Here is a 20043-nt window from a genome sequence, read left to right as displayed (position 1 = left end):
AAGTTGTCTATTTTGCTTATTTTTACCAGGTGTGACTCTTCACAGTATATCTTCTTATGTAGGAGTAATGAAGGATTAATTAATTTACAAATCACCTTAAACTTCAGAGTCCCAATGTGTTAGTTTTTTTTTTAATCTAGTTCCATGAGCCATTTATGAATATATGATTATACTGAGGCAAAACAGGGAGAAGATGGAAGTACTCATCCTGGGCCACTGATGAAAATTTGTTGAATTAAGATATATATTAGGGTTAAGAGAGTAACCAAAGTTTAAGAAGGAAAAGTCCAGGTAAATGAAATCAAGGGGGAGCCAGTTCATCACTTGTATGTTCATGCCAACCTAGATTTCTGATTGACATGATTCAGAAATGTCTATTTAAAAATCTTTAAAAAGTTTATTTTTTTAATATGAGGATATCATCTCAAAAATCACATTGGAAACTAAATCTAGGTCAGTGTTCTCCGTTTCTTTGGACAGCAGATTAGGAAATGAAATATATCCTTAAGTTGCCAGTTTTATATGTATTTTTTTTCTTTTTTCAGAAAATAAGCGTAGTTTTATTTAATTGAGATACGGAGATTCGTATCCATAAAATTTCAGACTCTCTGCCGAATACTGTGCTGAGCACTAAGGGAATAAGAAAGGAGTAAGTGAAGATCTAAGTCTGGGAGGGCCTACGTGATTACCAAGACTAACATTTTGTATTTACACATAAAGATCCTTTGTACAAGAATATATTCTCAAAAAAAATATATATATATATATTCTCATTAGAGAAAATCTTGAGGTTGAACATAGAAATGCACTTTCATATAGGAGAAAGTGTTCACAAATGAAGTACGGTAGATAAGTTTGCGTTGTTTCAGAGTAGGAATCGATCACGGTCATGACATATACGTGTCTCCATAAGTAATTAGCACATAATCTATTATTTATTTTAAAATAACTTAATTTCATTGGTTCCACATATTGCTCCATTACCAGGCATCCATATCGATACTGTTTCGCCGGCAGCAGTTCTGAATAAAAATACTAAGATGATATATTTCTTCAGTTGTGTTATGCAGGGTAACATTTGGAGAAAAGGGTCCAAACTTAGAGCCACCCGTTTCATCATTCAATGAAAACTCTCTTTTGTGTGGAATCATAAGAAAATCAACGCGTGTCTCCTGCACGTGAATCACTTTTGAAACATGTGTGATCCCTACAGTCACATTTCAGTGCGTTATGTCCTCGAAAGATTTTAGCCGTGTAAAGTCCGCGTAGATTTTGAGGGTGGGAAAGGGGTCATTTGAAAGCAAATCCCTTTGAGAAGTGAAACCTGTCAGTTCAGACACCAGGATACATGTTAATGGTGTTGGAAAAAAAAAACCCTCTCGTTCCACTTGAGTCCAGACGAGTGCTGCGGCTGTCAGAGAACAGGAACCAAGCGATGCAGCGCTTTCGGGTCCTGCACAAGGCGGGGGGCTTCTCATGCAACTTCCATCTCTTGGATTCGTTCTTCCGTCATTGGGCGGCGAAGCTGGGGAGGGAAGGAAGCGAGCGTGTGGAGGTCTGTGCTGCGCCCCCTTGGCAGGTGCCCCCGAGCCCCCGGCGCCGCGCTGACCGCGGCCTCCAGCTCCGCACGCGGCCCCACGCGCGCTCGGCGCCCGGACTCCGAACCGCCTGAGCTGGCGGCCAGTGTCTAGACTTGGGAGGCCCCGCTGTGGCCCCGGCACCCCCCCGGCCCCCCTCGGCCTCCCGGCTCCCGCCGCAGGGCCTCTCCCGCTGTCCTCCCCGCGCTGGCACAGCCCCGCCCTGGGGTGGCCCTCTTCGCCCTCTCTCCTCCCGGCCAGACTGCCCCGAAGGGAGGGAGGAAGAAACTCTCCCCTTAGTCTTACTACACTAAGTCTTCATGACGTGCGTACTCCCCTCCGCAGTGGGGCTGTCGGCTATTTTAAGGCAGGTTTCCGACCAGTCCGGGTTGCCATCAAACTGAGAGCCGTTTAGGAAACACTAGACGACTGAATGGGGGTGGGGGGAGTGGTGGTGGTGGGAGTGGGGATGGTGGTAGGGGTGGTAGTAGGAGAAATAGCTCATGGGTAGTGGTGGATGGTGGGGATGGTGGTGGTGGTGGTGGTGGTGGGGGTGGTGGCGGGGATGATGGTGATGGGGGTGGTGGTGGGGATGCTGGTGGGGATGCTGGTGGGGATGGTGGTGGTAGTGGTGGTGGTAGTAGTGGTAGTGTGGGGTCGGGGTCGGGGTGGGGGTGGTAGGAGAAACAGCCATGATAATACAGCAGACGAGGCCTGTGTTGGGGGAAAGTGGGAGCAACTTGAACCAGGCAAGAATCAGGCTCATTTTCACCGGCTGCCCTGACGCCCCATCCTCCGGGCCCAGCGCCGAGAAGCCACGATCACGAGCCACAGCAGTGGCACACGGCAGGATACGGGCCCCCGACGTAAAGCTGTCAGAAGGGGGTGAGCTTTTCATGAACCGCTGCGGCCTGGCGCTGTGCCCGATCCGGGGCGAGTACCAGCCGCGGGGGCCTCCCGCGCCCTCCCACGCCTCGCAGCCCCGCAGCGCCCGGGGTCCCCGGGAGAGGGTGATGAGCAGGACTCCTCTGTTCCAGGACCCGACAAAACCGCTTCTGAGCCACTGCTGTGAAATTTCAGCAGGAGACTTCCAGGGTGCGTCCATCCGTCATGCCCCCAGCTGCACACGGGGCCCTGGAAGGAACTGTGGCCGCCCCGTTTTCAGTGACTGTTGACGGTCTCGTGCTAATTCCTCAAGGGGTGTCCTGAAGACCCGCATAAAGCAGCATGTGAATAGCCAAAACTATTATGGCTTAAGACCTAACTCTGCCATAAATATTTGATAAAGCCGAATGCATAGTAATATGTTAAAGCATAACGTCTCTTTCTCGTCTTGCTTATGATACAGGACGCTCTTTATGCCGTCTCCACCAGGCAGGTGCTCTCTCTAGGATTATAGAGCATAATCAGTGAATTTTCATTATCTAAAATGTCTAACTTTTTTTTTTTTTTTTTTATCCTACAGCACTCTCAACAATAACAACATTACTAGACTTTCTGTGGCAAGTTTCAACCATATGCCTAAACTTAGGACTTTGTAAGTATATGGGACTTATATACTTTATACTTAGGACTATATTTATAAAGGTCAATTTAATCAATTAAGGCTTCCCCTAGCGTACTATTTTTAGTAAACAAAGAACAGGATCGCGAGTTCGTTATGAGATGAAAACACCACTTTTTTAAAAAGTGCTACATACATGATATTGGAGTAAATGAACTATTATTCTGAAAACCTGAACGCTTCCCTTTAAATGATATGCATGATGGGAATTTGGGGAGGAGGGACGTTTACTTTGAGCTATTGTTGGAGGTCACATTTCATTAAGAAATGTAAGGCTCCTTGATTGGCTGTCAGAAATGATAAATGGTAAATCTTTATGATTTTATTACTGTACAGCCAGCAGACCTAATAAAGCTAAACTGGCTCTCCTACATTCTTTGTAATGTAAAATTACAACATCACCCTTTTAGTCCTTCTGTAACTAAGGTCGTGGCAACATTTATATTTAGAAATACCTTTCCAGGAGGTAAACATTAAAATGTTTTAGGTGAATATACACCTGATCTCAAACTCTTTGCTACAGATAATGTGTATTTTTTTTCCTCTCGGGGAAAACTTAATCCTTAAAGCCCAGGGTGGGGACAGTTCGTTAAAGCATTTTCAGAGATAAATCTCATTTGAACTGGGTTTGGGATCACCTTGACCTCGAAACTACGTTACATACAACATGCGGGAAATGGTGGGAAACATAAGCGAAGCATTGAATTTCTTGATAAAAAAAAAATAATAATGTGTTTTTCAGTAGATTGTGTATATATTAACTGGGTTTTCAAAATGATTTTCAGTTTACAATGGTTTATCACTGGGAAATCTATGACATTGCAGTTTTCTCTTGAATGAAATCATTTGAATTGCCAGTTTTTTAATGAAGTAGGTGATACCATTCTAAATGCCCCCCCTTTTTTTTGATCACTAAAATATGGTGATCTATGTATGATACAATACGTCATTACTGTTCCCTTGGAATTTGATTTAACAAAATAGAGGAGTCCTGAAAGTATGTAGATATAGCTAACATCGTATGTGCATTAATGTTAGTTATGAACTGACTAGCTTTCATCAAAAATAGGAGCATGGCTATTAAAAATTTCATTTTCTAAAAAAAAAAAAAAAAAAGAAGAAGAGGAATTTCATTTTCTTGGAGTGCCTAAATCTGACCAAATGAACATACCAAGTCACTCAGACTGTATTTGGTGAAGTTAGTTTCTTAATCATGAACTTCAGCTAATTTTTTAAAAAAGCAAAGTGAGCGAGTTCTTACGTGGCAAAGAAATGAGACTGCAGAAACATCGATCATCTGCATTTTTGATGGTGTGCCTTATTTCCATATAGAAATCCATCGTAGTTCGTCTTGCTAACCAGGTTTTTAAAGTTTTGTGTTCTTATTTCAAATTCGCTCACACCTTATTGAGTCATTGTAACGTGCTTGGTTTATGGTTTGGTTTATGGAAATATTTCTAGAACGATGAGGTGGAGCGTGGAGCGTGCGGTGTGGCTTCCAAAGGATGCCATTCTGACTTCCAAGCAAACTGAGCTGGAGGTCACCCAGCTTTCGCAAAATGTAGCTTTTTGTCCTGCGGCACGCCGTCTAAGTTTTGATGCAAGACCGTCTGTTCCATACCTACAGGCTCAAGGAGAATGTAAAGCAGTCGTCTAACTTGAAATTCCCTTGCTTTGGTTGTTTCATTATTCTATATTATCACTGCTACTTAAAAATTCCATTTTTATGGTCCAATTATCTTTCTGGACTGAGTTCCATGTTTTAATATCCATTACTGTTATTGGGTTAGAATTGAACACATCAGCTAAAAAGGACTAAAATGGTATTACTGTGTCACGGATGATTCTGGAAATGATGCTTTGATTTATAGCTTAGGATGTCCTTTTCTTTAGTTTGAGAAAACATAAAAGCCAATTTGAAGTCATTTACCTAATTTAGTGGATACATTTGTCTGATATTTTATTAATGGAAAAGTGCTATTTGCCACTTGGAATGGATCCATGCTCTGGTGTGGATCCCTGCCAACACAGAGAGGGGGGCTCACTTAATTCCTTCACTCCCGGCCGTTTATGTCTTTTCATTTCAGTTCCTGCTCTTTGAGGATGGGGTCCCAAGAGCCAAAAGCAGCTAATCCCTTTTTCTGCTATTAAACAAAAAGAAGGAAATCAGAATAGGGACGTGAAAGAAGTGTTTTAGATTGAATTATTATTCTCTCTTATTCAGCAAAAAAACAGGAGTGACCTGCTAAAAAGATTTTGCAAGCACTTCCTACAGAAACTAACAACGGCAGGGCGAACTGATAATTCCTCCTGGGAGCCCCGACTTTTACTAACGTGCCCCCGCCCATTCCCTGCCCCTTACCTCCCCATTCCCCCAGCCAGCCCCGTTGGCTGTCAGTGTACTGGGACCGCAGAGCCATTTGCCTTGGACAAATCTGTTTCTCTCTGCCCTTTTGAGCGAACACAGGAAAACCATTTTTATGGTCGGGCTCAAGCTCCTGCGAGTTTGCTTAGCTCAGAGGTAAAGGAAGGGAAACGTGATTCTGTGGCTGTAAACGAGTTCAGTTTTTAGAAAACTCATTCGATCGGGACTTCCTAAGTCTTGTCTACGAGCATGTTAAGTAGTAAAGTTATGTATTATTGGTCCATTTTTCAGTTTTTAAAGTAACTATTTACTGTTGTTTTTTTTTTTTTTTTTTTTTTTGCTTTCAATTTGTCTTTTTCTTCTCCAGTCGGCTGCATTCAAACAATCTGTATTGCGACTGCCACCTGGCCTGGCTTTCTGACTGGCTGCGCCAAAGGCCCCGGGTTGGTCTCTACACTCAGTGTATGGGCCCATCCCACCTGAGGGGTCATAACGTAGCCGAGGTTCAAAAACGCGAATTTGTCTGCAGTGGTAAGGGAGAAAGAACCTTTCTGTTGTCCTATTATCTTATGCTACTTTGTCGGTGAGCTGCGAAGAATGCATGCTTTAAAAGTTTCCGTGTTGCTCACTTACATGTGCAATTGCGCACTCATCATCCCTTGGAAATCCTCGGTTTTAGCGATGCTGATAATAGGTTCTAAGACGTTTGTGCATGATTGGCAATTACAGGTTCCTTGTCCTGATGTTATGATGAAAGATTTCTCAATTTTCACTCCTGTAGATATATGGGAAACGCCTAGATTTTAGTTCTGTTCGTACTTATTTTCCCGTTAGGTAATAATTTATATCTACGTTTTTGCCAACAATTGGAAATATGGTTAATACTGGGTCCCTGCTGGGACGTTTAAAAAAGTAGCCCAACAATAGTTGCAGAGTGGCAAAGCACTTTTCACGAATACTAGTGGTTCACTTCTACTTCTAAGAGATGAATGACTAGCTTTAATGATGAAAATCTGGAAACAAAAATAAGGTGCGGACTATGTAAAATATTAGTAAGTCACATTCACTTAGTGCTTTCTATATGTTTGAGTGCCAATCTAGGTATTTCATATATATTTCTTCAATTATATATATACTTCAATTTTATATATATATATGTGTGTGTATATATATATACTTATAATATATATATATCTCTATATATATACACTTCATTTTACCTCCCTCATGACAACTCTAGTGAAATGTAGTATCTTTATATTAGAGATACAAATGCAGAAAAAGAAAAAAAAATAAATGCAGAAAAAGAATACTAAGTAGCCTGGTGCAGGATCACATAGCTGAGTCCAAGGACCTCAAGCTAGGCAGTCTGATTACCGACTCATATATATTGATATTTATGCTTGTATTTATTTATAAAATGACTTGTCAATAGTATCTGATACACATTAACCCGTATCTTATTTTATAAATAGAGGGCTGGTTCTGCTTCAGAAGTATCTGTTCAAAATACAATAATACAAAATTTCTAAATAATATATAATGCCTCACAAACAGTTCCTTCGAGGAGGAACAGAAAGTATTAGCATAGGATTTGGATTTATTGTTATCTTTTAGAACTTTCTGTGTATTTTTCCACACTTTTTATAACCCAGACAAAAGTTTCTTACAATGTCATGGAATGTTCTCGTTAGGCCTGATTGCTTTTTAAAAAAATTAAATAATGAAATGACTAACCGTTCGTTACTAACCACTTTTTTCTCTCTTCGCTTTTCCCTTCCTGTTTTCTAGATGAGGAAGAAGGCAAGTTCACGTTTCTTTTTTAGACTGAGATTTATTATTATTATTATTTTGTAAACTCTGAGAGCTTGTTCAGAGGGCTTGGGTTAGTAGGGAGCCTGCAGCCTCTCCCTGGGGCACACGACCGCTCAGGCCCTCCTGCTGCAGATCAGAGAGGGTCGGCCCTGCCCTGCTAGCAGATGTGTGCAGATGCCCATTCACACAACACGGCCGACATTCTGTTGCTCATCATTCCAACAGTGAACTCGCATTTCAAAACTGTTTTGTTTCCAAATACTGAGTAGTGAAAATACACGTCTGCAGGTAACCACTCACGCTAAAAGCTGTAGGCCACGCGAAGCCAAATGAGAGAACTATCTAGATTAACAATTATGGAATGGCATGTTACCACTTCTTACAATAACTTCAGAGGAAGTGCAGGCCTTCTCAAGACATCAAACTTGATGAGATTTAATTTTCCACACATTTACCGATGCATGATTACTTATTGAGAATCAACACTTACATCTTCTAAGAGGAAAATGTTACTGTTTTCCTTTCTTTTTTTTTTTTTTTGAAGGAAAGTAAGTTATGCCACCTGACTTTAATAAAGACCAAACTTTATTTAAGCTTAACAGAAATGAAATGTAGGTTAGTCTGAAACTGCTGCTTTTTTTTTTTTTTTTTTTTTTTTTTTTTTAACTCAGAATAGTTAGTAATCAAATTCCAGTTTCAGGTCTGAGTTTAGCCTTTCTCAACAATTATTTCAAGTCTGAAAAATTATCATTTTCATAATTCTAAGAATCTCATTTGCTTTATCTGAGTGTTGACCCAGAGCCATAAATGCATGCTTCCTAAAATATATCTTAGAAAAATGGAAGACTGATTTTATGCTCAGGTATTTAGAGAAATTAATTTCTGTTAAATATCATGCTTTGTTGTTTGAGATTAAGCTCATGTGTTTCACAATTAGCAATTGCAGGAGAGTAAATACCATTGCTGTTTGTTTCTCTTGCAGGCCACCAGTCCTTCATGGCTCCTTCTTGCAGCGTCCTGCATTGTCCAGCCGCTTGTACCTGTAGCAACAATATCGTAGACTGTCGTGGGAAAGGTCTCACTGAGATCCCCACGAACCTGCCAGAGACCATCACAGAAATGTAGGTGCCCTGAAATTTCCTCTCATCTCTCCACCTCCACAGTGACCCAAACCATGACTTCCTCTAGAGATTCTGGGTTTATTGAAGGCAACTGGGATCGATTACTTTAGACAAATACTCCTTTCAGAGTTCTGTTGGGCCTGGCTCTGATTCAGGAGACATCTCGTTGGAGGGGCCAGGATTTCTCTTTCTTTAATGTAGATAGATTGCAAAGGAATGCATTTGAAGGATACATAGTATTCCCTTTGCTTGGGAAGGTCTTATTAGGTTATTCCGGAAAAGTAAGCAGTTGTTCATAGTCTGACCATTTGGGTCTGTAGATCTGCTCCTCCTGCCCATGTCTAGCTTGCAGTGAGGAAACAATAGAAGGATCAAACTGGGGGAATAAATCATAGAAACAGTGTAACTAGATGATGTTCTCCCTCCTCAAGAGCTCATGTCTTAAAATGCAGTTTCACTATTTTGTTTGCACTACTGTATGGTCTATCACAAAATGTTTTTTTTTTAAAAAAAAAGGATAAAATCATCAAGTCAGCATATATAAGATTTTTTAATTACTGAGCATTTTAACTTATAGGAGCCTATCTCTATCAAAAGTAAAATCGTCTTGACAAAGTATTTCTATTTTGTATGCAGCTGCTTTGTGCATTTGTTCTGCCAAATAGAAGTCCTGTGGGTAAAACAAGGTCATGTAAGATGTAAAATGAACTGCTTTTCGCACCTTGAGAAGGAAGCAGTAGGGAAAAATCTCAGTATCCATTAACTGAGACAACACCTCTTAACCGCTGAGCCTATCACGGTGTTGTTTTAAAGGCCAATTCTTAACAGACAAATAAACAGTTTAGGGCATTTTAGGTTGAAATGATAAAAGTAAGACTAACTTCATAGAAGTTTACGTAGTAGGCACAAAATTATTTTTCAAAACTATTAATGTTTTGTCTGTTAGCCGCTTTCATTTGCTTTATGTAAGACTAACTTTAATTCACAAGATCCACTAATGATATTTAAAGTATCTAATGAGTGCTTAAAAGTATGTTTAGAGCTTTGCAGCGTAAGACGTGATCATCTATAAAGACTCTGGAATCTGTGGAGGTTTGACACAGACATGAAATAACGTGTGCTCATAATATTATTGTCATTGGAATTTTAATTTTGCTCATAGAAGGCATTTATAAGTATTTTTTTAGCTGACCTTTGGGAAAAGGATAATAAATGGTTTTGGAAGGGGCAAATGACATCTCAGCAAAGAGAAGTCTCAGGAACGAAGGACAGAGGTGGTGGTGGTGAGCGTCCCATTTTAGAGATTGTACAGTTGAGCCTAATTAGTATAATAGGAGCATGTTGGCACGTCATGGAAAATAATGCCTCAGAAAGACATCTCCATATAATCTTCAAGCTGCAGATTAGGGAAGGACTTTTATTTTAGTTAGAAGATGTAATATAGGATGAACTAGATAGTAGAAAGACATAGTAAGTTTTCATATGGGAGACTAGTATATTCATCTATCCAGGCAAGAGCATTTTTTAAGTAAACACTTACTATAGAAATGGCAGCAGGGATTGTCCAGAGATCTTCCATCAAGTGACTCGCAAACCTGACATGGAAATTAAAAGCTATGAAATTAGGTACAAATTAATACATGTCGTAAGAGAGGAACAAAGGAAGTTCTAGGTAGTTACACAGAGGCAGAAAGTGGAGGTCCAGTGACAGTGGCTCATGAAAGGCAGCAACCTACATAGTTAGAACCATTCACTATCTGTGAGATCATAGCAAGGTATTTATCTTCTGTGAGACTGTCCCCTTGTCTGAAACTAAGGGTTGTTCTTAATTTGGAGTGAAATAACACACGTAGAGCTTTTTGTGTTTAGTATAGAGTAGTATCCCAGTCAGCAATACTTCAGTCATTGAAGCCTTCATATAAGAAGTGACATCTGAGGTAGGCCTTGAAGGATGGGTAGTGAACAGAAATGCAAAAATGAGGAAAGGGGCTTTCAAAATGAACAGGACATTGTAAGCATAGGCAGTAAGAATGGAAATGCAAGACACAACCAAACAGGAGCTCAGGGTGGCATTTGGAGCCCATGGGGGCGCAGGAAAATAAAGCTGGAAAGGTGGGTCAGAACGAATTCATGGAGGGCCTTGATACTAGAAGGACCTAAATCTTTATTTGGAATGCATCTGAATATAGGACTTTTAGTCTGAATCTTCAGAATCCGTCAGGTTAATCTGACAGCTGTGTGTTTAGCAAAGGACAGACCGCCAGGCATGAAGCCTCCTTGGACAGCTCTCATGTTGATTAAGGGGAGATGTCCTAAGAGCAGGCGCAAAGTAGCTGTAGGAATGACGATGTGGAAGTGGGTACGGTCGTTAATATAGGAGCAGAATTCATGGGATCGGGCATTTGGTGAGATGAGGGACTAAAGGAGAAAAATGAACCAAAGATGGTGCCAGAATTTCAAGTATGAGGGATAGAGGAATGGTGGTTGTGTCATTGTATATAAGAAGCTGAAGGGCAGGGCAAAAACTGGAAAGGAAGATGATGGTAAACAAAATTTGTGAAACCCTGAAGTGCCAACTGGATGTTTGGAGGTGCTAAAATACAAACTATAAGGATTTGGTGCCAGACCAGGACTTGAGGCAAAGATTTTAAGATAAAAGCTGATGGCTTAATCCACGGAATGGTCAATGAGAGCAATAGAAGAGAACCAAGTAAGAACAGCAGAGGGCCAGAATAGATCAGAGAGAAAGGGGCTTAGCTTGGCTAAGAAAGGGTTTTTTGTTTTTGTTGTTTTGTTTTGTTTTAAAAGACAGTTGTCTCTGTGAAGGACAGACGTGGACTGATTTGAAGATGCAGAAAGCTGCAGTCATTAGGAAGTCAGAGACAGTGGGGTTAGAGAGAGAGAGATGAGAGTGTGAGAATTAGTGGGAGCGTGATGGTCCTGGACATGGGAGTGGGTGGATCCAGTCCTGGTTACGGGAAAGAACAAAACACCGCCGTGGGCTGACAAAAGAACAGTGAGCTGTAGATACAACAGAGCGAAAGCAATGTGAGACATTTAAAGTTGTTTATCTCATGTAGTCTATTTTTTTACAACAGAGCATTTCTTCTATTTTGTATGCTCTATAGATTTTGTATTATCGTGAAATTTAGTAACATAAAAGTTATACTGAATAATACGTCCCATCGGCTCTGCCCGTATTGAGGAGGTGGTGTATCAGATAAAGCTACAATAAATTAAATTTATAAGTAGAGATGACAACATCTGTGAAGCTCTAGGTGAATTTCACTTCTCTGATTATTACATTATCAGCTTTATCAGTAGAGCATCTGGTAATAAATCATATTGATCTTCAACTCCAACAAAATACCCCATTACCATTCATTATACTGGCATAACTTAGCAGCTTAGTAACTCATTTCTTTTATTACTCTTTTATTTTTATTAGTATAAAGAACATCAGTAAGATTCATAAGATGTGGAAGTAAAGCTATACAACATCTTCTTTTTTTTCATTTTTATAGATTTCAGTTTTTTAATACACGATGAGCTGAAATTTATAAGCTCCCTCCATATTTTTCAAATAATTTTTATTCTGGATTTTACCGTAAATTATAAGTAGAATTTCTTTCCCGCAGTTTGTCAGACATTTCATTTAACTTCTGTATGTGCTTTGCCTTTTTATTCCTGCAACTGCCTCATATAATTCTAACAAAAAGAAAGTATGTATGTGCTACAAGTAGGAGTGATCTACTGCCTGTGATTCTAGGTAGAAAAGCTTGACTCATCCTTTTCTTTCTTCTGCGTTGTGCTTACAACTGTAATTTCACACTTCTGGTATTCTCTCAAACACTTATTTGTTAAGTGAGATGGGAAGTGTTCTTTTAAAGTCGCAGCTGGAATAATTTGTAGAAGGAGGACTAGAAAGAGACCAGCATTTATCTAACAGCGTTGGGTGCTATACACACATTATATCCTGTGATCTTCTCATTGGCTTTTGATGGGGGTATTGATGGAAATTAAATAGAGTAGAAAACTAATGCAGGAGAACACATGCCAGATAAATGTTAGTGGATTTCTCCACGAGGCCTCATCATCCTAACGGCCTGACGACGATCCAGAATCTGTCATCCCATCTGTAGGCTAGGAATCTTATTTTGACTGCACCTAACTATTACATTTTGTTTTGTTTGTTTATATATATATAATATATATATATATATATATATAATATATATATTGTGTGGATTCATTTAAACACCTGTCATCCCTACTGAAGTAGAAGCTCTGTGAAGGCAGAGGCAGGAACTGGTTCTGTTCTGATCATCACTGAATGCCCAGCAACAAATCAAATACGTGGCACCTAATAGCCACTTGATAAATATAAAATAAATATTTATTGGGTGAATGTATAATGTAAGCGTTCACAGCAAATTTATCCCCAAAAGGAGCTAGAGGTGCCTCGCTGGCTCAGTCAGTGGAGCATCTGACTCTCGATCTTAGGGCCGTGAATTCAAGTCCCATGTTGGGCATAGAGCCTATGTAAAATAAAAATAAAAATAAGATATTTAAAAAAATAATTAAAAGGAGCTATATTAAACAAAACTGAAAAATAAAAACTGAAGGAATGGCCCACAGACTCCCTGTAGAAAAAAAAAAAAAAAGAGGGCTTTTTAAGCATACAGTAAGAGTTGATTAACATTAAGGATAGTTAATGGAAAGGGCTAAAAATGGGGCTACGGTACTTAAAATTAATTCATTAAATTTGCCTGCTCCCCATACTGACTTGGATTCCACTCTCTGCAGGTGTCTGAAAGCTCCTTTTTCTCTCTTCTAGGCTGACCCAGTCAGTATCTAATAGGTAACCTCCTTCTCTAGATATGTTCATTGATCCAGCCATCCTACAGATGAGTCGTAGAGGTCTTCTTTCTCTAAGGCCATGTTTCTTCTATAATGAAGCCTGTAGACGTTTACCTCAAATCCCTCAAAGACTGACTTCAGTCCACTGGGGTCTTTTTGTTTGGTGTTGTTTTTTAATGAGGCCAAAAATATTAAGAAATTGTATTTAAGGTGTTTCAATTGTGAAATGGCTAAACTAGCCTCAATCTGAGATGTATTTGATTCCAGAGCTCATGCTCTTTCATTGATCTAGCTGCAAAAGAGAGGTAAACATGACGCGGGCTTATGGGGACGTTGTAGAAGAGAGAATTAAAAAAAATCAGAAGACTGACACTCGGAAAAACAGGGCAAGAGAAGCTTTGAGAGACTTCCACAAGAAGAGAACATAGAGGGAGCATAAAGACAGGTGTTAAGGTATAATAACTTGACCAAGAATGAGCGCTGTTTCATGTTGCTTTCTACGGGCAACTACTGGAGTGTCGTCTCTCCTATTCTCTGTCAAGTATTCTCAGACCTCCCTGGATCTTACCTGCATAGAACTTGTCATGGTGTAATTTCGTATTTAGATTAATGTCAGGCTCTCCTGAATCGACTGCAAACTGAGGGCAGGACTGTGTCTGTGTTCCTCACCACGTCCACGCCGACGCTTAGTGTAGTGGGGACCAGGAGAAGGACAGTGTTGGAGACAAGGACAGGCTTGCGAGAGCCGCCAAACCTCCATTCTTCATAGTAAATAGAAAATCTGACAAAGCTATGTGGACTGATAAAGAGGGACAAATAGAAAGTGTAATAGCAAAAGATAAAGTAACTTTAAAAGAATCTGTTGCCTTCACCCCACCCCCGCTGAGATCTTCCCAGCACTTTGCTGCTTTGAACTCTGCTGGATAAAACCTGCTTTTCATACAGATGGAATGCCTGAGGCAAGTCTTACATGATCTGGCCCATGGCAGCAGAATTATTATTAGTAAATTGATTCTCTATATATCAAATCCTCGGAATTAATTTCTTAAGTCATGTTTGAGATATAAAATTTTGAATACGATATGATGGATCGTTATAAAGTAGACATTTAGTTCTCTTCAATCTCGTTATGGATTTTCTGTGGCATATCACCTGTTCAAACCATTATGCACAAGCTCCATAAATCATGGAAAACAGAACATAGATTGTAACAATTTAGTACATCTTGCTTACTCCAATGTCCTACTGCCTTCACTCTTGGTTGCCTTGTTTAGGGCTCAGAAACTGGAAATCAAGACATTCTTTTATTTGTTCAAAGAAGGGCAGGGAGAGGTTCAAATTATGGGATGGGAGAAAAGATGGTAGCAAAGTTGTCAGCCCAGGTCTTCTGAGGGATGATTCAGTGTTTTCGAGATGGACTGGAAATTCAGAGAAGCAATAAAAAAAAAAAAAAAAAGAAATTCAGAGAAGCTATGATACATTTTTTGGGATGTGCTAATCAAATAGGTAAAATGGAAAAGAAGCTCATTATTGTGTAGACTACTGGTCTGCTTTTACTCTGCTAGCAATAAAGAAGGTTCTTTCAAAGAGATTCACAATGTGGGGTTTGGGAGTACTTTTGCTTCTTTGGATTCCTCTGGATCACTTACATTCATAAAGAAGTGAAAGAAAAGATGACTCTTAAACGTTTTATTTTATTACAATCTACATTTATGATGCTGAATACAACTTAAAATGCTTGTTTCTCCTCCATTTCTGTTTAGACAAACACTCTTCCCATATACATTTAACCTTTTTGCAGGCTATTTCCGTATTTGCTCCTTCCAAATTTTTGAATCCTTAATTTTAATAAATACTACTTGCCAAATTGATCCCCATACTGTATGCCCAAGTCATCTGATTTTCTATAGGTAAGGATACCAAAGTTCGGTTTGATTAACACGTTTTTAAATTGCCCATTCTATACTAGATTATTAAGAGAGTTATGAAATCAAGTGTGAATGTTTAATTATTTATCATGCACTTAGTAATGTCTCAGCTGTAGGACAGCTATCAAGTTGCATAATTGGATGATTTTCTTCTCATATGCCATGATTTTGAAAGTAAATTTTTTAAAATAAATGGAGCATGCAGTTTGACTAATTTTTATAACAGGTAAATTACCTTGACTTCACTATCTAGACAGCATTAACTAAATAAAGCAAATGATAACCATTTTTAATGTAATTTGATATGGAAGAAAGAAATAGTCTGTAATTTGAGTTTGCCTTGCTAAATAAAAAGTAGGTTGATAATTTCAAAGGGACATTGTTTTCACTGCAGAAGCATTTAATTGTTTCACTTTGAAAGTGTTTAAAAATTTAGAGATATGTCCAACTTAAGGATTATTAAGTGCAAGGATAAGTAGGTAGAGTCAAGAAAATATTTTAAGAGTGAAAATACTTCAGTTGATAGTTTTACTGGAGCACTGATTAGCATTTTGCAGTTTTACACTCCTGATATTTTTACTTCAGATCCACTCACAGAATTAGCTAGCATGTAGCATGACTTTTGGCTTTGAATTTTATATTTTTTACAATTTTGTGCTTTGCAGGCTGAGATGACAGCACTCTGATATTCTATGTCTAGTAGAAATATTTATGACCTAGTGCTTTAAAAAAAAAAGGATCTTGCATCATAGTTAAGGCCTTTTTTATGATAAAGAAGCTTGCTTCAGACCTGCTCAAACAGAACACAGGAAGCTGCATAGTCTCTAACGTTAGCAAAAAACTTTTAATTCTTTTGTAACGTGGAAAATAATTTTTTGATTTTTTAATTTGGTAATTGTGTAATTTTTACACAAACCTAATTTCAAATATGGAGCTATCACTTTACCTATCTACTTTGATGTAGAGAATTAGAACTAAATTTACATATTTGGTTCTGAGATTCTTCCAATAGCGGAAATAGCAGAAATTTCATACGTATCCCCCCCAAGTCTCATAAAAAAACCTAGATTTTTTTCTATCAAGTAATTTTGACTAGAAACGTCATCAGATAAACAATCCTAGGATCAAAATAAAGCCATCATCAAAATATGTACATAAGTCAACAATTGAGTTCTGATTATGTGCTAATCACATAGTTACAGTTAGGAAAACAGAATAATAGGATTTCTTTCTGACCATATATTTTATGGGAGGAGTAGTCATTTGGTATAAAAGAAGATGTTCATGCAAACTTTGTTCATTCTTATTTTTACTTCCTCAAGTTTCTGGATTATATCTTCTGTAATTTTCATTTTATGACTCTATCATTAATTAAGCACCCAGAAAAAAACCTTTCTTTGTAATTTAGCTTCATACAGAATGCAGAGAGCCAGTTCATTGTTCGGTATACAAAACAAAGATCCCTATCAAGTTCTGTCGGAACAAACATTTCATGTTCTGGGTTATCAGTAGCCATGCTTCCTGTAATCCCTCCAGCAGCTCTGAGAGCTCCACCGCAAAATAGTGTTAAGATAAATGGTGCAAAACTGATTTGTAGATTCGACTGTACTTGTAGTTCCATAGACCATTTTTCAGTTCACTAATAATACTGGAGTGCACTCATATTTATTTTGGCTGAATTTTCAATTTCATATGTGTATCTTGAACAATCTTTAATTGCTATTGGATGAAATAGTGAAATGGTTATCTTTGAAAAGCTACATATATCCATTGGATGCAGTTTTTATTAAGAATCTGTATTCATGATAAGAATATTATTACCTGTTTCTCTCAACTTCTCCCCCACCCCAATTTTATTGAGGAATAATTGATAAATGCAATTGTATATATCTAAAATACACAATGTGATGCCTTGATAAATGTGTATATTGTGGAGTGATTGTCAAGATCAAGATAATTAATGCATCCATCACCTCACATAGTCAACATAGTCAACTCTTTGTGTGTGTGGTGAGAACACCAAAGATCTACTCTTAGTGTTATATTATTAACTATAGTCACCATGCTGTGCATTAGAGCCTCAGAACTCACTCCTTTATAACTGAAAATTTGTAGCCTTTGACCTACATCTTCCCATTTTCCCATCCCCACAGCCCCTGGCAACTACCATTCTGTTCTCTGTTTCAATGAAATCAGCATTTTTTTTTTTTAAAGATTCCACTTACAAGTGGTAGCTTACAATATTTGTCTTTCTCTGACTTACTTCACTTAGCATAATGTCTTCCAGGTTCATCTGTGCTGCAAATGACAAGATGTTTTTTCTTTCTGTGGCTGAATAATGTGTGCGTGTGTGTGTCACATTTTCTTTATCCATTAATCTGTCAAAGGACATTGAGGTTGTCCCCATATATTGGCTACTGTGCATAAAGCTGCAATGAACATGAGGGTACAGACATATCAAGATACTCTTCATTTTTTTTAGATGTACACCCAAGAGTGAGATTTCTAGGCCGTGTGGTAGTTCTGTTTTTAATCTTTTGAGGAACTTACATACTTTTTTCCAAAAGGGCTGCACCAGGGGCAGCCCCCATAGCCCAGGGCGTGATCCTGGAGACCCAGGATCGAATCCCACATCGGGCTCCCTGCATGGGGCCTGCTTCTCCCTCTGCCTGTGTCTCTGCCTCTCTCTCTCTCTCTGTCTCTCATGAATAAATAAATAAAATATTTTAAAAAAAGGGGCTGCACCAGTACACACTCCCACCAACAGTCCACATCTTTGCCAACCTTTGGTACTCTTGTCTTTTTGGTTATAACCATCATAAAAGTGAGAGGTGATAGCTTATTGTGGTTTTGATTTGCATTTCCCTGATGACTAGTCACGTTGAGTACCTTTTCATGTATGTATTGGCCATTTGTATGTCTCCTTTGGCAAAATGTCTGTTTAAGTCCTCTGGTTATTTTAAATTGGATTATTTGCTTTTTTTGCTACTGAGTTTTATTAGTTCTGTATATATTTTGGATATTAATACCTTATCAAATATATGATTTGAGAATAGTTTCTCCCTTCTATCAGTTGCCCTTTCAATTTATTTTCTTTTTTTTTCATTTTTTTCAATTTATTTTCTTACCTATTTTTATTTGTACCTCATTTCACAAAAGCTACATATGTGACGTATGACGTATATGTATGTATATACTCGTACTTTATGTGTTTTTGTTGAGATGTGTGATCATTTAAGCAAAAAGCTATAATGGCTTTCTTAAGAGAAAGACATAGAAGACTGAATCAAAATTTTATAATATTAGTTGAGTGAAAATATTACGGTAGAATTTATAAATAATTGGCAAAAATACGGTAAAATTTATAAATAAATTTAAAAAAGAATTTGTTTATTTATAAATAAATTTTAAAAAATACTAAAACAACTAGAGTGGAGATTAAGGTGGTAAGAAAAGAAAGAAACTCCAACTGGTTTCTCAAAAAAAAAAAAAAAAAAGTCCAAGGAGTCTCATGAGTATTATTGCAACAGAAGAACAAGTGGGAAAATAGCATATTTTTATGTACTACATACTCAACAAATATTTTTGAGGGCCTACTTTGCCTCAGGCCTTATAGACAAAAGGACACACTCCCCGCCTTCACGATGTTTACAGTACAGAGAATCAAAACCACACAGAGAATATTTTAAAACTGTGTGATAAGTTATAAAATGCACACAGGCAATACAGAGAAAGGAATACCTTGGCTTGCCTGGGAGAATCAAAGAATCTCCAGGTATGAGGATGTAGGTGTCTTGCAGGCAGAGAAATTGAGGGCTTTACAGACAGAGGGAAAAAGCATGTGCAAAGTCCCAGAAAAGTTCGAGGTAGTATGTGTTTGAGAAATTAAAGCAATTTTTGATTGCTAGACCATGAAGTGAAAGCCTGATCTTGAAGAATCACCTCTCCTAATAACAATAGTGTACAAGGAAGCGTTCTGAGACAGGTAGTAGACTAGATATGCTTAGATATGATATGATTAGATATGCTAGAAAAATCACCCTAAGACCGAAGGGAGAATGGTTTGGAGGGAAAGAGTACTCTAGGAATGTGAAAGCAACAGTCTATAGGGCGTGTGCATGGTGAAGGCGGGCGTAGCAGTGGATAAGGATGGAAGGCCATCCCAAGAAGTGACCCTAGTGCTGTTGTGGTTACTTCCCTAAAATCTACAGAAAAGAAAATGGAGACCTATCGGAGGTACAATAAGACCTGTGTAGACTTTAACATAAAAATGAAGACAGCTGGTGCATAGTCAACATATTCTTTATTATCTGATGGATCACCAGCATGTGTTTTGGGAGGATTAAGCTATAGATTTATGGCTCTGTAATCATCTGGAAAGATTAAGTTGAAAATTCATACAGTTCAAATACTACTAGTGGCCACAGTGTTACCTAAATTCAAGGGAAAAGATGATGGATAATTTGGACGATAAATCGGTGCAAGGGGAGAAGGCCAATTGTGATCTACTCATTGAGTAATGCTGTTAAACAAGCGATGTGGAAAGACAATTTGCATAATGTTTCTAAAACTAAAATTATTACCAAATGGACAACGTAGCTCAGTGCCTGACTCAGAATCAGTGTCCAAAAGGCTTTCATCGTTAATGAAAAACAATGCAGCAGAACATTGAGTTATTTTTCTTTCTTGAATTGCTAAAGAAAAATTATGAAAGCTTAATGTTATTGACATTATGAATCTATACTCTGTCCCCCTGAAATCAGGGAGCCATGTGCCTATGCCAATCTTCCCGTCTAAATCTAAACCATGTGAT

The 20043-nt window shown here is 38.5% G+C and overlaps 1 protein-coding gene across 7 annotated transcripts in view; it reads left to right on the top strand.

Annotated features, from left to right (window-relative positions):
• SLIT2 (slit guidance ligand 2) overlaps positions 1-20043 on the top strand; it is a 349622-nt gene that overhangs the window by 225354 nt on the left and 104225 nt on the right. For 5 of the 7 annotated variants that reach the window (XM_038533593.1, XM_038533595.1, XM_038533591.1 and 2 more), the window contains 4 exons: positions 3043-3114; positions 5874-6037; positions 7298-7309; positions 8304-8442. In XM_038533593.1, the coding sequence (XP_038389521.1) occupies positions 3043-3114; positions 5874-6037; positions 7298-7309; positions 8304-8442 (387 nt within the window). The remainder of the gene's footprint in view (positions 1-3042; positions 3115-5873; positions 6038-7297; positions 7310-8303; positions 8443-20043) is intronic. The other 2 variants (XM_038533594.1, XM_038533592.1) reach the window with 1 other exon arrangement.

Source organism: Canis lupus, chromosome 3 (genome assembly GCF_011100685.1).
Source record: "Canis lupus familiaris isolate Mischka breed German Shepherd chromosome 3, alternate assembly UU_Cfam_GSD_1.0, whole genome shotgun sequence".
In the NCBI taxonomy this organism is placed as follows: Eukaryota; Metazoa; Chordata; class Mammalia; order Carnivora; family Canidae; genus Canis; species Canis lupus.
This window is presented reverse-complemented; position numbering and strand designations above follow the sequence as displayed.